General features: G+C 38.9%; 1 protein-coding gene across 5 annotated transcripts in view; it reads right to left on the bottom strand.

The window, feature by feature from the left end:
• The window catches only part of SH3D21 (SH3 domain containing 21), a 122,502-nt gene that overhangs the window by 12,881 nt on the left and 96,694 nt on the right, over positions 1–12,927 (bottom strand). For 4 of the 5 annotated variants that reach the window (XM_063454532.1, XM_063454542.1, XM_063454551.1 and 1 more), the window contains exons 10-16: positions 12,833–12,878; positions 11,215–11,295; positions 10,013–10,084; positions 9,366–9,446; positions 7,725–7,805; positions 6,734–6,805; positions 2,438–2,549 (exon numbers count right to left, since the gene is read on the bottom strand). In XM_063454532.1, the coding sequence (XP_063310602.1) occupies positions 2,438–2,549; positions 6,734–6,805; positions 7,725–7,805; positions 9,366–9,446; positions 10,013–10,084; positions 11,215–11,295; positions 12,833–12,878 (545 nt within the window). The remainder of the gene's footprint in view (positions 1–2,437; positions 2,550–6,733; positions 6,806–7,724; positions 7,806–9,365; positions 9,447–10,012; positions 10,085–11,214; positions 11,296–12,832; positions 12,879–12,927) is intronic. The other variant, XM_063454561.1, reaches the window with a different exon arrangement.

Raw genomic sequence — 12,927 nt, 5'->3', positions numbered from 1 at the left:
GAGCTGCCTTGGGCTAAAAATGGTGACCCTATGTAGGAGGAACAGTCCCTATTCTGCTCTGTGTCAGTGTGTACCAGGGTCTCTGAGGACAGGTGTCAATCCATATCTGCCAAGTGACCCTATGTAGGAGGAACAGTCCCTATTCTGCTCTGTGCCAGTGTGTATCAGGGTCCCTGAGGACAGGTGTCAATCCATATCTGCCAAGTGACCCTATGTAGGGGGAACAGTCCCTATTCTGCTCTGTGTCAGTGTGTATTAGGATAGGTGTCAATCCATATCTGCCAAGTGACCCTATGTAGGAGGAACAGTCCCTATTCTGCTCTGTGCCAGTGTGTATCAGGGTCCCTGAGGACAGGTGTCAATCCATATCTGCCAAGTGACCCTATATAGGTGGAACAGTCCCTATTCTGCTCTGTGTCAGTGTGTATCAGGGTCCCTGAGGATAGGTGTAAATCCATATCTGCCAAGTGACCCTATGGAGGGGGAACAGTCCCTATTCTGCTCTGTGTCAGTGTGTATCAGGGATCATTAGGATAGGTGTCAATCCATATCTGCCAAGTGACCCTATGTAGGAGGAACAGTCCCTATTCTTCTCTGTGTCAGTGTGTATTAGGATAGGTGTCAATCCATATCTGCCAAGTGACCCTATGTAGGGGGAACAGTCCCTATTCTGCTCTGTGTCAGTGTGTATCAGGGTCTCTGAGGACAGGTGTCAGTCCATATCTGCCAAGTGACCCTATATAGGTGGAACAGTCCCTATTCTTCTCTGTGTCAGTGTGTATCAGGGTCCCTGAGGATAGGTGTAAATCCATATCTGCCAAGTGACGCTATGGAGGGGGAACAGTCTCTATTCTGCTCTGTGTCAGTGTGTATCAGGGTCTCTGAGGACAGGTGTCAGTCCATATCTGCCAAGTGACCCTATATAGGTGGAACAGTCCCTATTCTGCTCTGTGTCAGTGTGTATCAGGGTCCCTGAGGATAGGTGTAAATCCATATCTGCCAAGTGACCCTATGGAGGGGGAACAGTCCCTATTCTGCTCTGTGTCAGTGTGTATCAGGGATCATTAGGATAGGTGTCAGTCCATATCTGCCAAGTGACCCTATGTAGGGGGAACAGTCCCTATTCTGCTCTGTGTCAGTGTGTATCAGGGATCATTAGGATAGGTGTCAATCCATATCTGCCAAGTGACCCTATGTAGGGGGATCAGTCCCTATTCTGCTCTGTGTCAGTGTGTATCAGGGTCTCTGAGGACATGTGTCAATCCATATCTGCCAAGTGACCCTATGTAGGGGGAACAGTCCCTATTCTGCTCTGTGTCAGTGTGTATCAGGGATCATTAGGATAGGTGTCAATCCATATCTGCCAAGTGACCCTATGTAGGGGGATCAGTCCCTATTCTGCTCTGTGTCAGTGTGTATCAGGGTCTCTGAGGACATGTGTCAATCCATATCTGCCAAGTGACCCTATGTAGGAGGAACAGTCCCTATTCTGCTCTGTGTCAGTGTGTATCAGGGTCCCTGAGGATAGGTGTCAATCCATATCTGCCAAGTGACCCTATGTAGGGGGAACAGTCCCTATTCTGCTGTGTCAGTGTGTATCAGGGTCTCTGAGGACAGGTGTCAATCCATATGTCAAGGTGTCAATATGTCATATGCCAGGTGTCAATCCATATCCATTGTGATTTAGGAATGTTAGGTGATTTATGCCCTTTATGGATTAAAACCAGACTCTGCATCAACTGTGTAATTTTCCATGGGAGTTTTGCCATGGATCCCCCTCCGGCATGCCACAGTCCAGGTGTTAGTCCCCTTGAAACAACTTTTCCATCACTATTGTGGCCAGAAAGAGTCCCTGTGGGTTTTAAAATTCGCCTGCCCATTGAAGTCTATGGCGGTTTGCCTGGTTCGCCGGTTCGCGAACTTTTGCGGAAGTTTGTGTTCGCGAACCCTAAATTTTATGTTCGTGACATCACTACACAACATCTGTAGTACCGAAGATTCCCTAACACTGCATCTAGAATCTACATGATGCACAGTGGAATGTAGCTCACAGAAAACTGGGGACTCAAATTTAAGCCATCACTTCTTACCTCCTATTATTATCTATTACAGCCTCCTATTTTTTCCTGGAACACATTTCTTAAAGCAGTCAATTACGAATTGATATCACTGACTCATGTTTATAAAGGAATCTAACAGGTAACAATGATCTGATTGAATTCATAAGCATTGGAGAACGTTTCGGACTTAAACGCCCTTACTCATAGGAGAGCTAGCATGTATACAGAGAGCAAGCCAGAATTCTAGAATGGTATATGCTCTCAGTCCTTTAACCCCTTAAGGACACATGACATGTGTGGCATGTCATGATTCCCTTTTATTCCAGAAGTTTGGTCCTTAAGGGGTTAAACTACACACTCGATGTCAGCACCCTCACTTGTTAGCAGCACTGTGTTTGCTTTTGGCCGGTACTGGAGGAGCTGGTGCAGGTTTCTTTGCTGGATGATGACTTGGTTTTGAAGCAGACTCTGCCTTTGCTTCTTTTTGATCTGAAAGGGGAGATTAATATTAGATACATTATAAAAATACCAAACAAGTGCCATCATGCCAATTTTAGAAAATTAGATAAATGTTAGATGCAATTACCAAACAAGTGCTAGCAGGCACAAATAAATCACAAGGTAAATCATGTTTGTCTCAATTCACCACATATTCCTGATATCTTTACTACTGTTAAAGCCATTTAACTGTTTTGCCAATTCAATGGACTAGCTATCTTGACTGTGGAGTTAAAGGGAAACTATGGGCACCATAACAACTTAATCAGAATTAATTTGCAACGGTGCATGTAGGCCCCCAAGTGCCAGCTTACCTGAAGGGATTAGATGAAGGAGTACCAACATTTCTCAGTTTTGGGAATGGGGAGCTACTGGTGTATTGAAAGCATCAGATAATGCTTTCAGCCTATGAGAGGCTCCTAGTCAGAAGTTTAAAATCTCTGACTGCAACAAATGTTCGTGGGAAGAGCTAATGGGTGTGGGAATCAAAACTCTGAGGTTAAACTCTGTTCATTAATGGTCTAATCCCTTGAGGTAAGTTGGCACCTAGGGTGCTCCTCATACCATGACAACTCTATTCCTATGAAGAGGTTATGCTTCCCCTGAGTGCTTCTTTACGCTGCCCTCATCATGGTTTCTGCTTTTGCGAACTGTATTTATATTAGTATTAAATTTTTAGGCCTCCCTGAGAGGCATAATTTAATGGAAACAAAGCTTGCTGTGCGTGTTACTAACAAAAGTGTATTGGAGAGGTCTCCTGTTTTGTGCAAACCTTCTTACAGAATTATTTGTTCGCTACTATAGGGTCGCACTAATATCAAGAAATTATTTTTCTTGATGTTAATGAGAAATCTTACAAAACATACCTTATCACACATGCGTTGGAGGAAGCATTATGGAAAAGCAGAAAGAAATATATAAAAAGCAGAATAATATAGAGAAATAGGTTTTAAATGAAAAAATATAACATTGTGGTGGGAGAGAGATGTTTATCACAGATCAAGTTATTCAGAGAAGGCAAAGGTATTAAAATATTCAGACAATATAGAGAAGCTGGACAAATCTCCAATTCCCTCATAATTTTGATAAAAAATGTATTATCCCTTAATAAATTCTCATAAATTCTCACTTTATTGAATAACCCCAAAAGAAAAGAGAGCGGATTAAAACAAAAATCAAAAACACAAGGCAGGAATGTGAGTAAAATAGAGAATGACAACCAAAAGATTTAAGCTATGAGTGTGAGAATGAGAGATGATACAGAAGCATGTCTGTCTGTGCACATTAATACATGCATGTCTTTCCGTGAGTTACTGCAATAAACCACGCTACATGCCTCGGAGAATATCTTTCAACTTCTATCTGCAGCACCCTATGAGTCATTTCAAGACTGTATAAAATATGTTTGGATGCCACTGTAGCTAGCAGCTTATTTTGTAAAAGCTATATTTTTCTTTATTTTGATGTGGCAAATGTGACTGTTTTTTTGTCTAACAAAACAGAGAATAGATTAAAAAAAATACAAAGGAAAAGGTATGCAGACAATATGCATGCATAGGCGAAGTATAAAGGCACTTGTAAGAGGTACATAAATCCAACAACAAAAGAACAGCTTAGAGAGTTCTGAGTTAACTCCGCAATCCTTAGTTATATTACTGTGTTTTGTATTTCTAGTAAGGTTGGTATAAAAGCTTTCCGACAGGCCATTTTAGAACATGGAAAGTCCTATGAGGACCCGGCTGCTGCAGAGGGTGTGCATCTTCTGCTATCTGGGATCTACGTTCCTGCACCACATTGGAAATGTTCGCATTCAAGACCACAACTCCCTTCTGTATCTCGAGAGGGATAGGTGGTAGTTTAATGCCATTCAAAAATGTTGACACGTCCTCTGAGGCAGACAATACAAGTACAGTGTCCCCACTCGGCACCACCAGGGTTCCTAGGATCCCCCATTTGTACCTGATGCCCTGCTCTCTAAGGATTTGCTCACAGCCATAAACTTGCACCTGTCCACTAAAACGAGAAAGGTAGGTCGAACACTGAAATCTTGCAGCCATCCACTGCAAAGCTGGGGTACTTTCTAGAGCGGGTCATTACAGATTCCTTCACGGTTACGTCCTGGGTGATGGTCATAATATCTCAGGGTGCGTCCGCAGGGGCAGTAGCTGCCTTCCTAATCTGGAAGGCTGACACCTTTCCCCTTTTACCTCCATTGCCTGCATCACTTTGTGGATGAATTCCATCAGGGCATATGGGCCCACTGTTTCTGGTGCTCTGGGGATCCTTATATTTTTTCTGGCGGTGTCGCGCCACTAGAAATGCCAGAGGCGCTGAACCTGCTGGGTAAGTGATTCCACCTCAGTGTGGGTATTCGCCAGTTACTGCTTCCCTCTCTGGACTCAAAGACCCCAAGCCTCTGCTGTAACTTGGCTGCCTCCGACTGCAATCCTGCAAGGTCGGCCTTCCAGACCTCTCTCAAGTCCAGGAGGAGCCATTTAACATCTACTTTAGTGGAGGGAGATATGTCCATTTTGGAGTCAGTTGCCAGCAGCACACCGCTAACAGCCTGCATAGTCTCAGGTCTATCTTCGTCCTGGGAGTAAACCGAGTCACTGGAGTCATTGGAGTCATTGTGTCGGGCCTGCGTTGGCAGCATTATAAAGGATCTTCGGATATCAGGAAGAATTATGTTCTCAGAAAAGGCCGATTTTTTTAGGTTTTCACCCCATCTCTCTGCACAAGTTTCAAGTTATCTATTGCTGTCAGAAAATCTAGTAAATTTGTTTCAATAAGGTATATTTTCCGTGCATGAAGCCGGAGCTCCAGACATACACTTCTGCTCAGTAGGTCAGCAAGCCATTCCCCCGCCCATAAAAGCAATATACTTTTGTATTTAATGCATTTAAATAATCTAATTCATAAACCATCCCTTATAAACATATACATTCTATCATCACCAATGTGAAAACAATAGCATGCAGATATTAAATAATGAGCTTGAATAACAAGCTAAGGCTGATAATGTATATTAGAATTTGCAGCTTTCAGTCTAAAATAGGGAAAAACAGCTCTAGAACACCAGCATTATTAGAATTAAATCTAGAAGCCAAATGTCTTTGGGATCTTTTTTGTATTATTTTTTCCAGTCAGGTGTGTATCGCAAAAGGGCATAAAGGGCTGGATTATTGGTGCAAAACAGGCAATCCAGAGAATTACTCCAATCAGAGACTGCGAGGCGCTGATTTATATTGCAATGGTAGTGCCGTACTTGAAAGCATGCGAACCAGGGTATGGGAAGGCACAGGAAGCGCTCTCTTACTTGTGTTATTAATTGATGTGTTACTACTTATGTAAAAGGCTTCAGGGTCTATGTTTATATCAAATGTCCATGTTTAAAACATTATTATGTCAATCTAGACAATATTTTATACATTTTATGTTTATTGACACACACTATGTATAGATGGATCATTAATGGAAAGTTGGTCAATGAAAGCAATGTATAATACTGTATTAAAGAAGTAAAACACTTTCTTGCTTTCTGCTGCATTTTACTTTGCTGTATCAAGATATAATTTTTACCTATATGTTTTCAAGCCACTATAATCACTTTTCCAGAGAGGACATCAGTAGTTCCAATATACTCACTCACTCCCCTTGATTTATTTATTCACCATCTATTCCTGCTGCTAGGAATTACAGCTTAGTCATTTATATTTCGTTAGATTCCTTTGATACATGTTAGATATTTACAGTAAATGTGGGTTTGACTTAATGTCAGTTTGTGTCATAATGCATGTGGGTGTGTTTACATTCAAATGAATAATGCACTGCTCACTCCTTTGATGCTCAGATGGTTAAAGTGGAGTTCCCCATACAAGGCAGCAAGACATTCATTGCAGGTGGCAACAAAAGCACATAATTTGAAATTCATGCAAACATAATCTCCTCAGCAGAAATAATTATGAAATATCTTTCAAAGTTATAATTGTTGAATCTTTGTTGCAAGAAAATGTATTTTAGAGTGTTGTGTGTGTGTTTGCCTTTTTGTATAACACCAGGCCATAATCACATAAACATGATAAGAAATTACATTCGGAGCAGGCGGTTTCACGTACAATAACCCACAACATGCTGAATTCTGACATCATCGTACAGGATTAGACTAAATATACCTTTCTGGGTTTGAGAGGATGAGGAATCTGCTTTGTTCACATCTTTTTTATCCGTTGTTGTAGATGTGTTCACTAATTAAAAAAATAATAATAAATAGATTTATGTTTTATAACTTGCTTAATAAATGTCCTTTCACCACATTTAGAGGTTCTAGCATTTACTCTCTACTGTCATTTTTGCACTATGACTAATATAACTAGTTGCACCAGTATTCACTAAATACTAGTGAATTGAAAAAAACTAATACTCAAACTTGGGCCTAAAAAAATTTCACATGGAAAAATGTCTCAAAGCTTGCTCAAAACTCAGCAGTTTTCACCTCGATTTTGCGATTCACTACACTCTGTTAAACTTCTTTGTTAAAGTAAATAAACATTCAGTTCACAAAGGATTGTATATTGTCTGAAAAATATAATCACTTTTAACAGTAAAACAAAAAACAAAAAAACACAAGCAGAGAGACGCACAGGACTTTATACACTAAACACCAAACAGTAGTGAACTGCAGACCAAAACTAAGGTAAATCAGCCAAACTGCTATGAGGGCCTATGTGGTCTATGCTTTAAAGGCTCTGTCATGGACTCAAACTGGAAAAAGCTTTTACAATGATATCCACTATTTTTTTTAAACAAACCTTGTAATGTATGAGAAGGATGGGCACAACAAACACAGCCGGAGATAACTTACACACGTCATACACAGCTACATACAGCTTCACCCACACATTACACTCAGAAACACACACTTTGGATAACACAAATCACCATCCAAACAAAATGTAGTACATTTCTGCAATAACCTTTATAGCTTATGTCTAAACAATCTCAGGCATTATTTTGTCTAAACATAATTTTTTTTTTTTTTCCTACACTAGTACCCCAAAACATTGATTGTATCTTGTCCATGCACACAACCATTTGACACATCTAAACATTTTATATAAGGAATATACCAGGATATATCCAAATCTAAACATTTTTCCTGATTACCTTTCTGGGTTGATGTTGCAGGGGATTCTGGTCTTTTAACATCTGGGAGTTTTTTGTCCGCTTTAGCTGCATCTGTTTTAGCTATTAAAAATTGCAGACAAAACATGCTGTAATACTTCTTTAAAAAAAAAATGAAAAGTCAGTTGACCGTTAATGAAAGCTATTGCGGTTTATCATTTGCTAAATGCAGCAAGTTGAATTCCCCCATTAACTTTCTGGAATATTGCATTATTATTGTCACGTCTCCCTTGCCTCAATACAGCAAAAATAATTACTTACCTAAGGCAAATCAGCTTGCCATCCAGCACCTTCATGGAGCAATCCCTGGCTGGTGCGGCGTTATAATGAACGCTGCCAGCTGCAGACCCACAAAGCCTTATAGCCCCGCTTCCATCCTCAACAAAGATGGCGCCGATGTGCATGCACTGTCACGTAAACGACGAGCGCACACGTTTTGGGGTACAGCCAATTACAACCTTAAGAGTGCTATTTAAACCGAAAATAGCATTTGGTCAGTGCCCTGTCGTGGTTTCCACTAGTTGGTTGTCCGAGAGTGCATTCTTGTTCTTGTTCTCTTTGGTATTTGATTTTGGCTGGTATTTTGACTTTCCCTATTCTGGTATCCTTGATCTTTGGCTTGTTTCCTCGTTGTGTCTCTTTCTGTGTCCCGGACGTCGCCTAGAATTTTGACCATTCTATTTATATTAAGTCTGGCCATTCTAAGCGCCGGTATGTTTTGTCCTTGTTCAGTGTTTGTTCAATTATGTGTTACATAGCTCTGCGTGTTGGGTCATATAGTAACCGTGACAATTATGACAGGTTATACCAGAACTTTAAGGTTCTAGTTCAGGTTTCCATCTAAACACAATAGGACTTATGGAAAACCCAACAATATAAAAAAGAGGTCTCACATCCCATAATAAACATAATTATTGTATCACCCCTAATAATGTTAATGGAATCAGAGCAGGATTAACCATAAAACAACCATTGGTGACTGCCAACGGCCATGGGTTAGACAAGGCACCAAACCACAAATTTACCTGGTCTCCTTAACCATCCCTATGTGAATAAAGAAGGATGGAGGCCAAACTGGTAAAAGCCTAGGGCCTTGTGGGATCTTAATCATTATCTGAATGGCATTTGTCTTTTTCCTAAAGGCAGGATATGTTGTGCTAATTAGCCAATACCTATGAGAACTTGTGCCACTTCCCAAAGTACCATGACAGGCTATACAACATGAGTTGTATAGCAAAATCACTATCCTCATATCACTGCTGATGACACTGTATTATTGCATTAACTAATATTACATAGATTATTACTAGATACAATGGAAGAGAGAGTATTAGTAGAAACAACTAGTCTTAATACAATCTAACCCAAAAATAAAAGTCTTAAAAATATCTCATGTGTAAAACATATAGGAGATTTACGAAGATCATTGTGAGATAATTAACAAAGCTATGGTTACTCTTATAGCACACCTAAAAAAGATGCAACATATGTAGTAACCAGTTACATTGTAAATCAATACCAATTTCTGCTTATTTTATATCACTTCTATATAAATTAACTCTGGTTTAATTACCAAATTTAGATGTCCAGTAACAATAACTTAAGAACAACTATTACCATTACCTTTCTGTCCTGCAGAAGTCGGAGACACTGGTCTGTTTACATCAGGGAGTTTTTTGTCCACTGTGGTTTTCTCGGTTTTAGCTAAATAAAGCAGAATGCAAGTTAAATTTATTCCAACAAACCACTACATATGTTGTGTTCAATCATATACCATACCATATCTCAAATCAGATACCATACCATACCTCAAATCATATACCATACCATATCTCTAATAATATACCATACCATATCATATACCATACCATATATCATATATCAAATCAAAGGTCATTAAACCATTTCCCATAATTAGTGGTAAGATTTCCTTAAATTCAGGTAATCTAGGCAACTGTCAATGAATGTAAACAGAGAATCGAAGGTACTGTACAGTAATATGTTTAGCTCTACAGCTTAGGTTTAGGTAGTCCCAAGCTAATTTAGTAAATACCAATGGATAAACTGAAAAGACAGACACACAGCTATGACCAGATATAAAACAAGTCTACACTTATGACAATTAATGGAGAAACCTTTCAAAAGACACAGCATGACCACGCAAGCCACAGTACACTAAATTATCAGAGTTCTGTAGTAACAAGTGACTTGTAAATGGGGATAAGAAGTAGTGATATTTTCTGTAATATCCTATAAAATATTGTGCATACCTTTCTGACCCGTAGAGGCAGGGGATTCAGGCCTTGTCACACCTACATATTTTTTGTCCATTGTAGATATATCTGAGTTAACCAAAAAATACAAGGGAGGTTAAATCCACCTTAAAAATATATTTTTTATTTTTTTTTCACTACTCTTAACATCTGAAGTAAAAAAAATGTCCCCTGGAGTTAATACTGGTTCTGTTACTGAAGAAGTATCCTAATATAAAATGTACGGTACTTATTCTCCAATAAATGATTACCGTATATCATGAAATGCCATGTGTATCAATAAAGTGCAAAAAACGGAGACAGAGGCTATTTTATGTTTGAGTTTAGCATTTGCAGTGATACAATAATTAAACAATTAGCTTTATAACTGTGCAAAACATCTTTACAAACTGATACTACCTTAGTGAGCACACATTTAAAATACACATTGAACTTTTAAGTTGTTGTTTTGTGATGTTACAATGCTTGATTTTATTCATTATTCAGCACGTGTGCATTATTAAAATTAAGCAAAATTAAGTAAAATATTAATGTAAAAAAAAAAAAAGCTTTCCACAGGTGTTGTTTAACACAGGACTCTCTAAATGACACATTACTTACTATATATAAAGATGTCCACAATTTTTGCCAGTCTATTTTCAAAATTAAAGGATTTGTATATCTACCAACCATTTACCAAGCAGTAACTGTAGCATGTCTAAGGGAGGTGGCATAGTATATGATTTCATAAAATAGTCGAAATATTCAACTTGTTTCTGTTCACATAAATAATTACTTGATAAGTAATAATTTTTTGTCAGAACAGTCATTCGGGTTTGTCTTCCAGGTGATAATGAATTATTGTATATGTGTATAAAAACTTGCATTCCTACTACTTTTGTCTCATCGTTTCTTTGGAACAACGGATTGTAACACTTCACTAAACACTTTAAAAGACTATGCGTAACACCATAACTACTTTACATAATAGAACCGTAAAAATGATCAATAAACAAGCAACAGCCCATTAGGGTTTGGTGAATAATTTGTGGAGCGTTGACAAGGTAACTGCAAGTTCAGAACCACAAAGAACACATTAAAAACCATTTCCAGCTGAAATATTTTTGTCCCCCCAAATATCTCCGTTCTCCACAATTTGCACTTTAGTTAATAAAAAACCCTTTCTTTCAGAACCACGCAGATTGTAAATATTAGATTACCTGTCTGATCTGTAGAGGAGGAAGAACCTGGCCCATTAACAGCTGGAAGAGTTTGATCAACAGGCAATGAAATCACTTTAGCTACAGGGAAGGCAAAAAAGTTGTTGTCAAGGTGGAATCACAATGCATTGTTTAGATCCACGCAAAAAGAACGAGTATGGATGCAGAGCTTTATCGTCTATACATTAGAAGTGACAGGATTCAAATCAGTTCCCAACAATATATATAATAGTGAAATGCAAGAACTGTAAAGAGCAGTGATACTAAAGAGGGTGTTTCATGTAGAGCTTGAATATATGCATGAAGCTTCAGGCTGTTAGCATAATTCAGAACAGAGCTTGATCTACTTACTATCACCACATCAGAAAAGATTGAAACAATTCTCTTCCTGTGTGGGCAGAAAGATGCTGCATGTGCAGACAAAGATTCTCTAAGGTGAGAAGGTGAATGACTTAGAGGGCCTAACTACAAACAACATGGGGCCCCCAGCTGTAGTCATCTGGCAGAAAGTGGTGGACTTTGGTCATTAAGTTGGTAATACTTCTATTAATTGTCTTAATAAAGCTTTATACTCGAAAAATGGCAACTTCAATTCAAATCAACTTCATTGTATTTTTTTGTTTCTCTGTAACACGTCTACTATATGTCAATGCATTATATGTTCACTGTGGAAAATGCGGTATCTGTAAAAATATAATAATAGAGATGGGTGCTCCCAAAACTCCAGGATATGGAGAAAAATGTGTCTGTTTTTCATTATTATGCATATTTTTTTTCTAGTTTTCAAAAATATGAACAGTGTTAGATATGCATTTAGAAGTTCACCTAGGCCAGATCCTAGGCAACAGCTCTGCAGTACTCTACTCCCCCTGCCCCCCTTTTCTAATGTCTGCACCCCAGAGCCATATTCTCCTTCTGCATCTTCCACAGTAGAATATTCAGGTTCTGGGCAGTCAGCTTTGCTTTTTACCCAATGCGATCAGGTAGTGTGTTGTGTTCAGGAACCCCAGTGTCAAAGCTCCCCACAATACTACCAAGAGTTGTCTCAGCGGCTCAATATCAGAGTGCAGAATGTCAAAGACCTAGCACCTGGCTGGATATATGTACACTGCAACCAGATATGGAATTTTTTTTTTACATTTTTTCAATTTTCTTGTGGTAGAAGATTTTCCCCTCCATTTTATGCCCATCACTGCATTTATTTTCTTGTGTAAGTGTAAGTGTACATGGCTGTGGGGACGCCACCCGACACATACTTACCCCACATGCAGCGCTGCTTAGATTGCTTTACTCTTTACCTCTTTTTGGCAGCAGCCACTTCTGACAGTATTAGATTTGCTGACAACTTTTGACAAGCTTGACAAAGACCTTTGTTTTGTTTGAAACATTGCTCGGTTGCATTTTTAATTCAATAAATCTGCATTATCTTTGAACCCTGTAAATGTCTGAAGCCTCTTCCTGGATATACCATATACTCATGCATACACATGCAGCATGTACTCGAGATACACACACACCATGCACTCACACATACTTAGATAAACCATTCAGACATAGTTCACTCTATTATATATATATATATGTATGTTTATTATGTGCTTTGACAGATTCAGCTTACCTTGTCCTCTCACAGTTAAGGTGCGCATCGGAGGCTTGTTGGTTTTCTGCAAATAAAAACATTAAAATGAAAAAAGAAATTCTGCACTTTTTAAT

The sequence above is a fragment of the Pelobates fuscus genome, chromosome 1 (assembly GCF_036172605.1).
Source record: "Pelobates fuscus isolate aPelFus1 chromosome 1, aPelFus1.pri, whole genome shotgun sequence".
NCBI classification, from domain to species: Eukaryota; Metazoa; Chordata; class Amphibia; order Anura; family Pelobatidae; genus Pelobates; species Pelobates fuscus.
The sequence above is the reverse complement of the archived record's forward strand: the minus strand, read 5'-3'. Positions and strand labels throughout refer to the sequence as shown.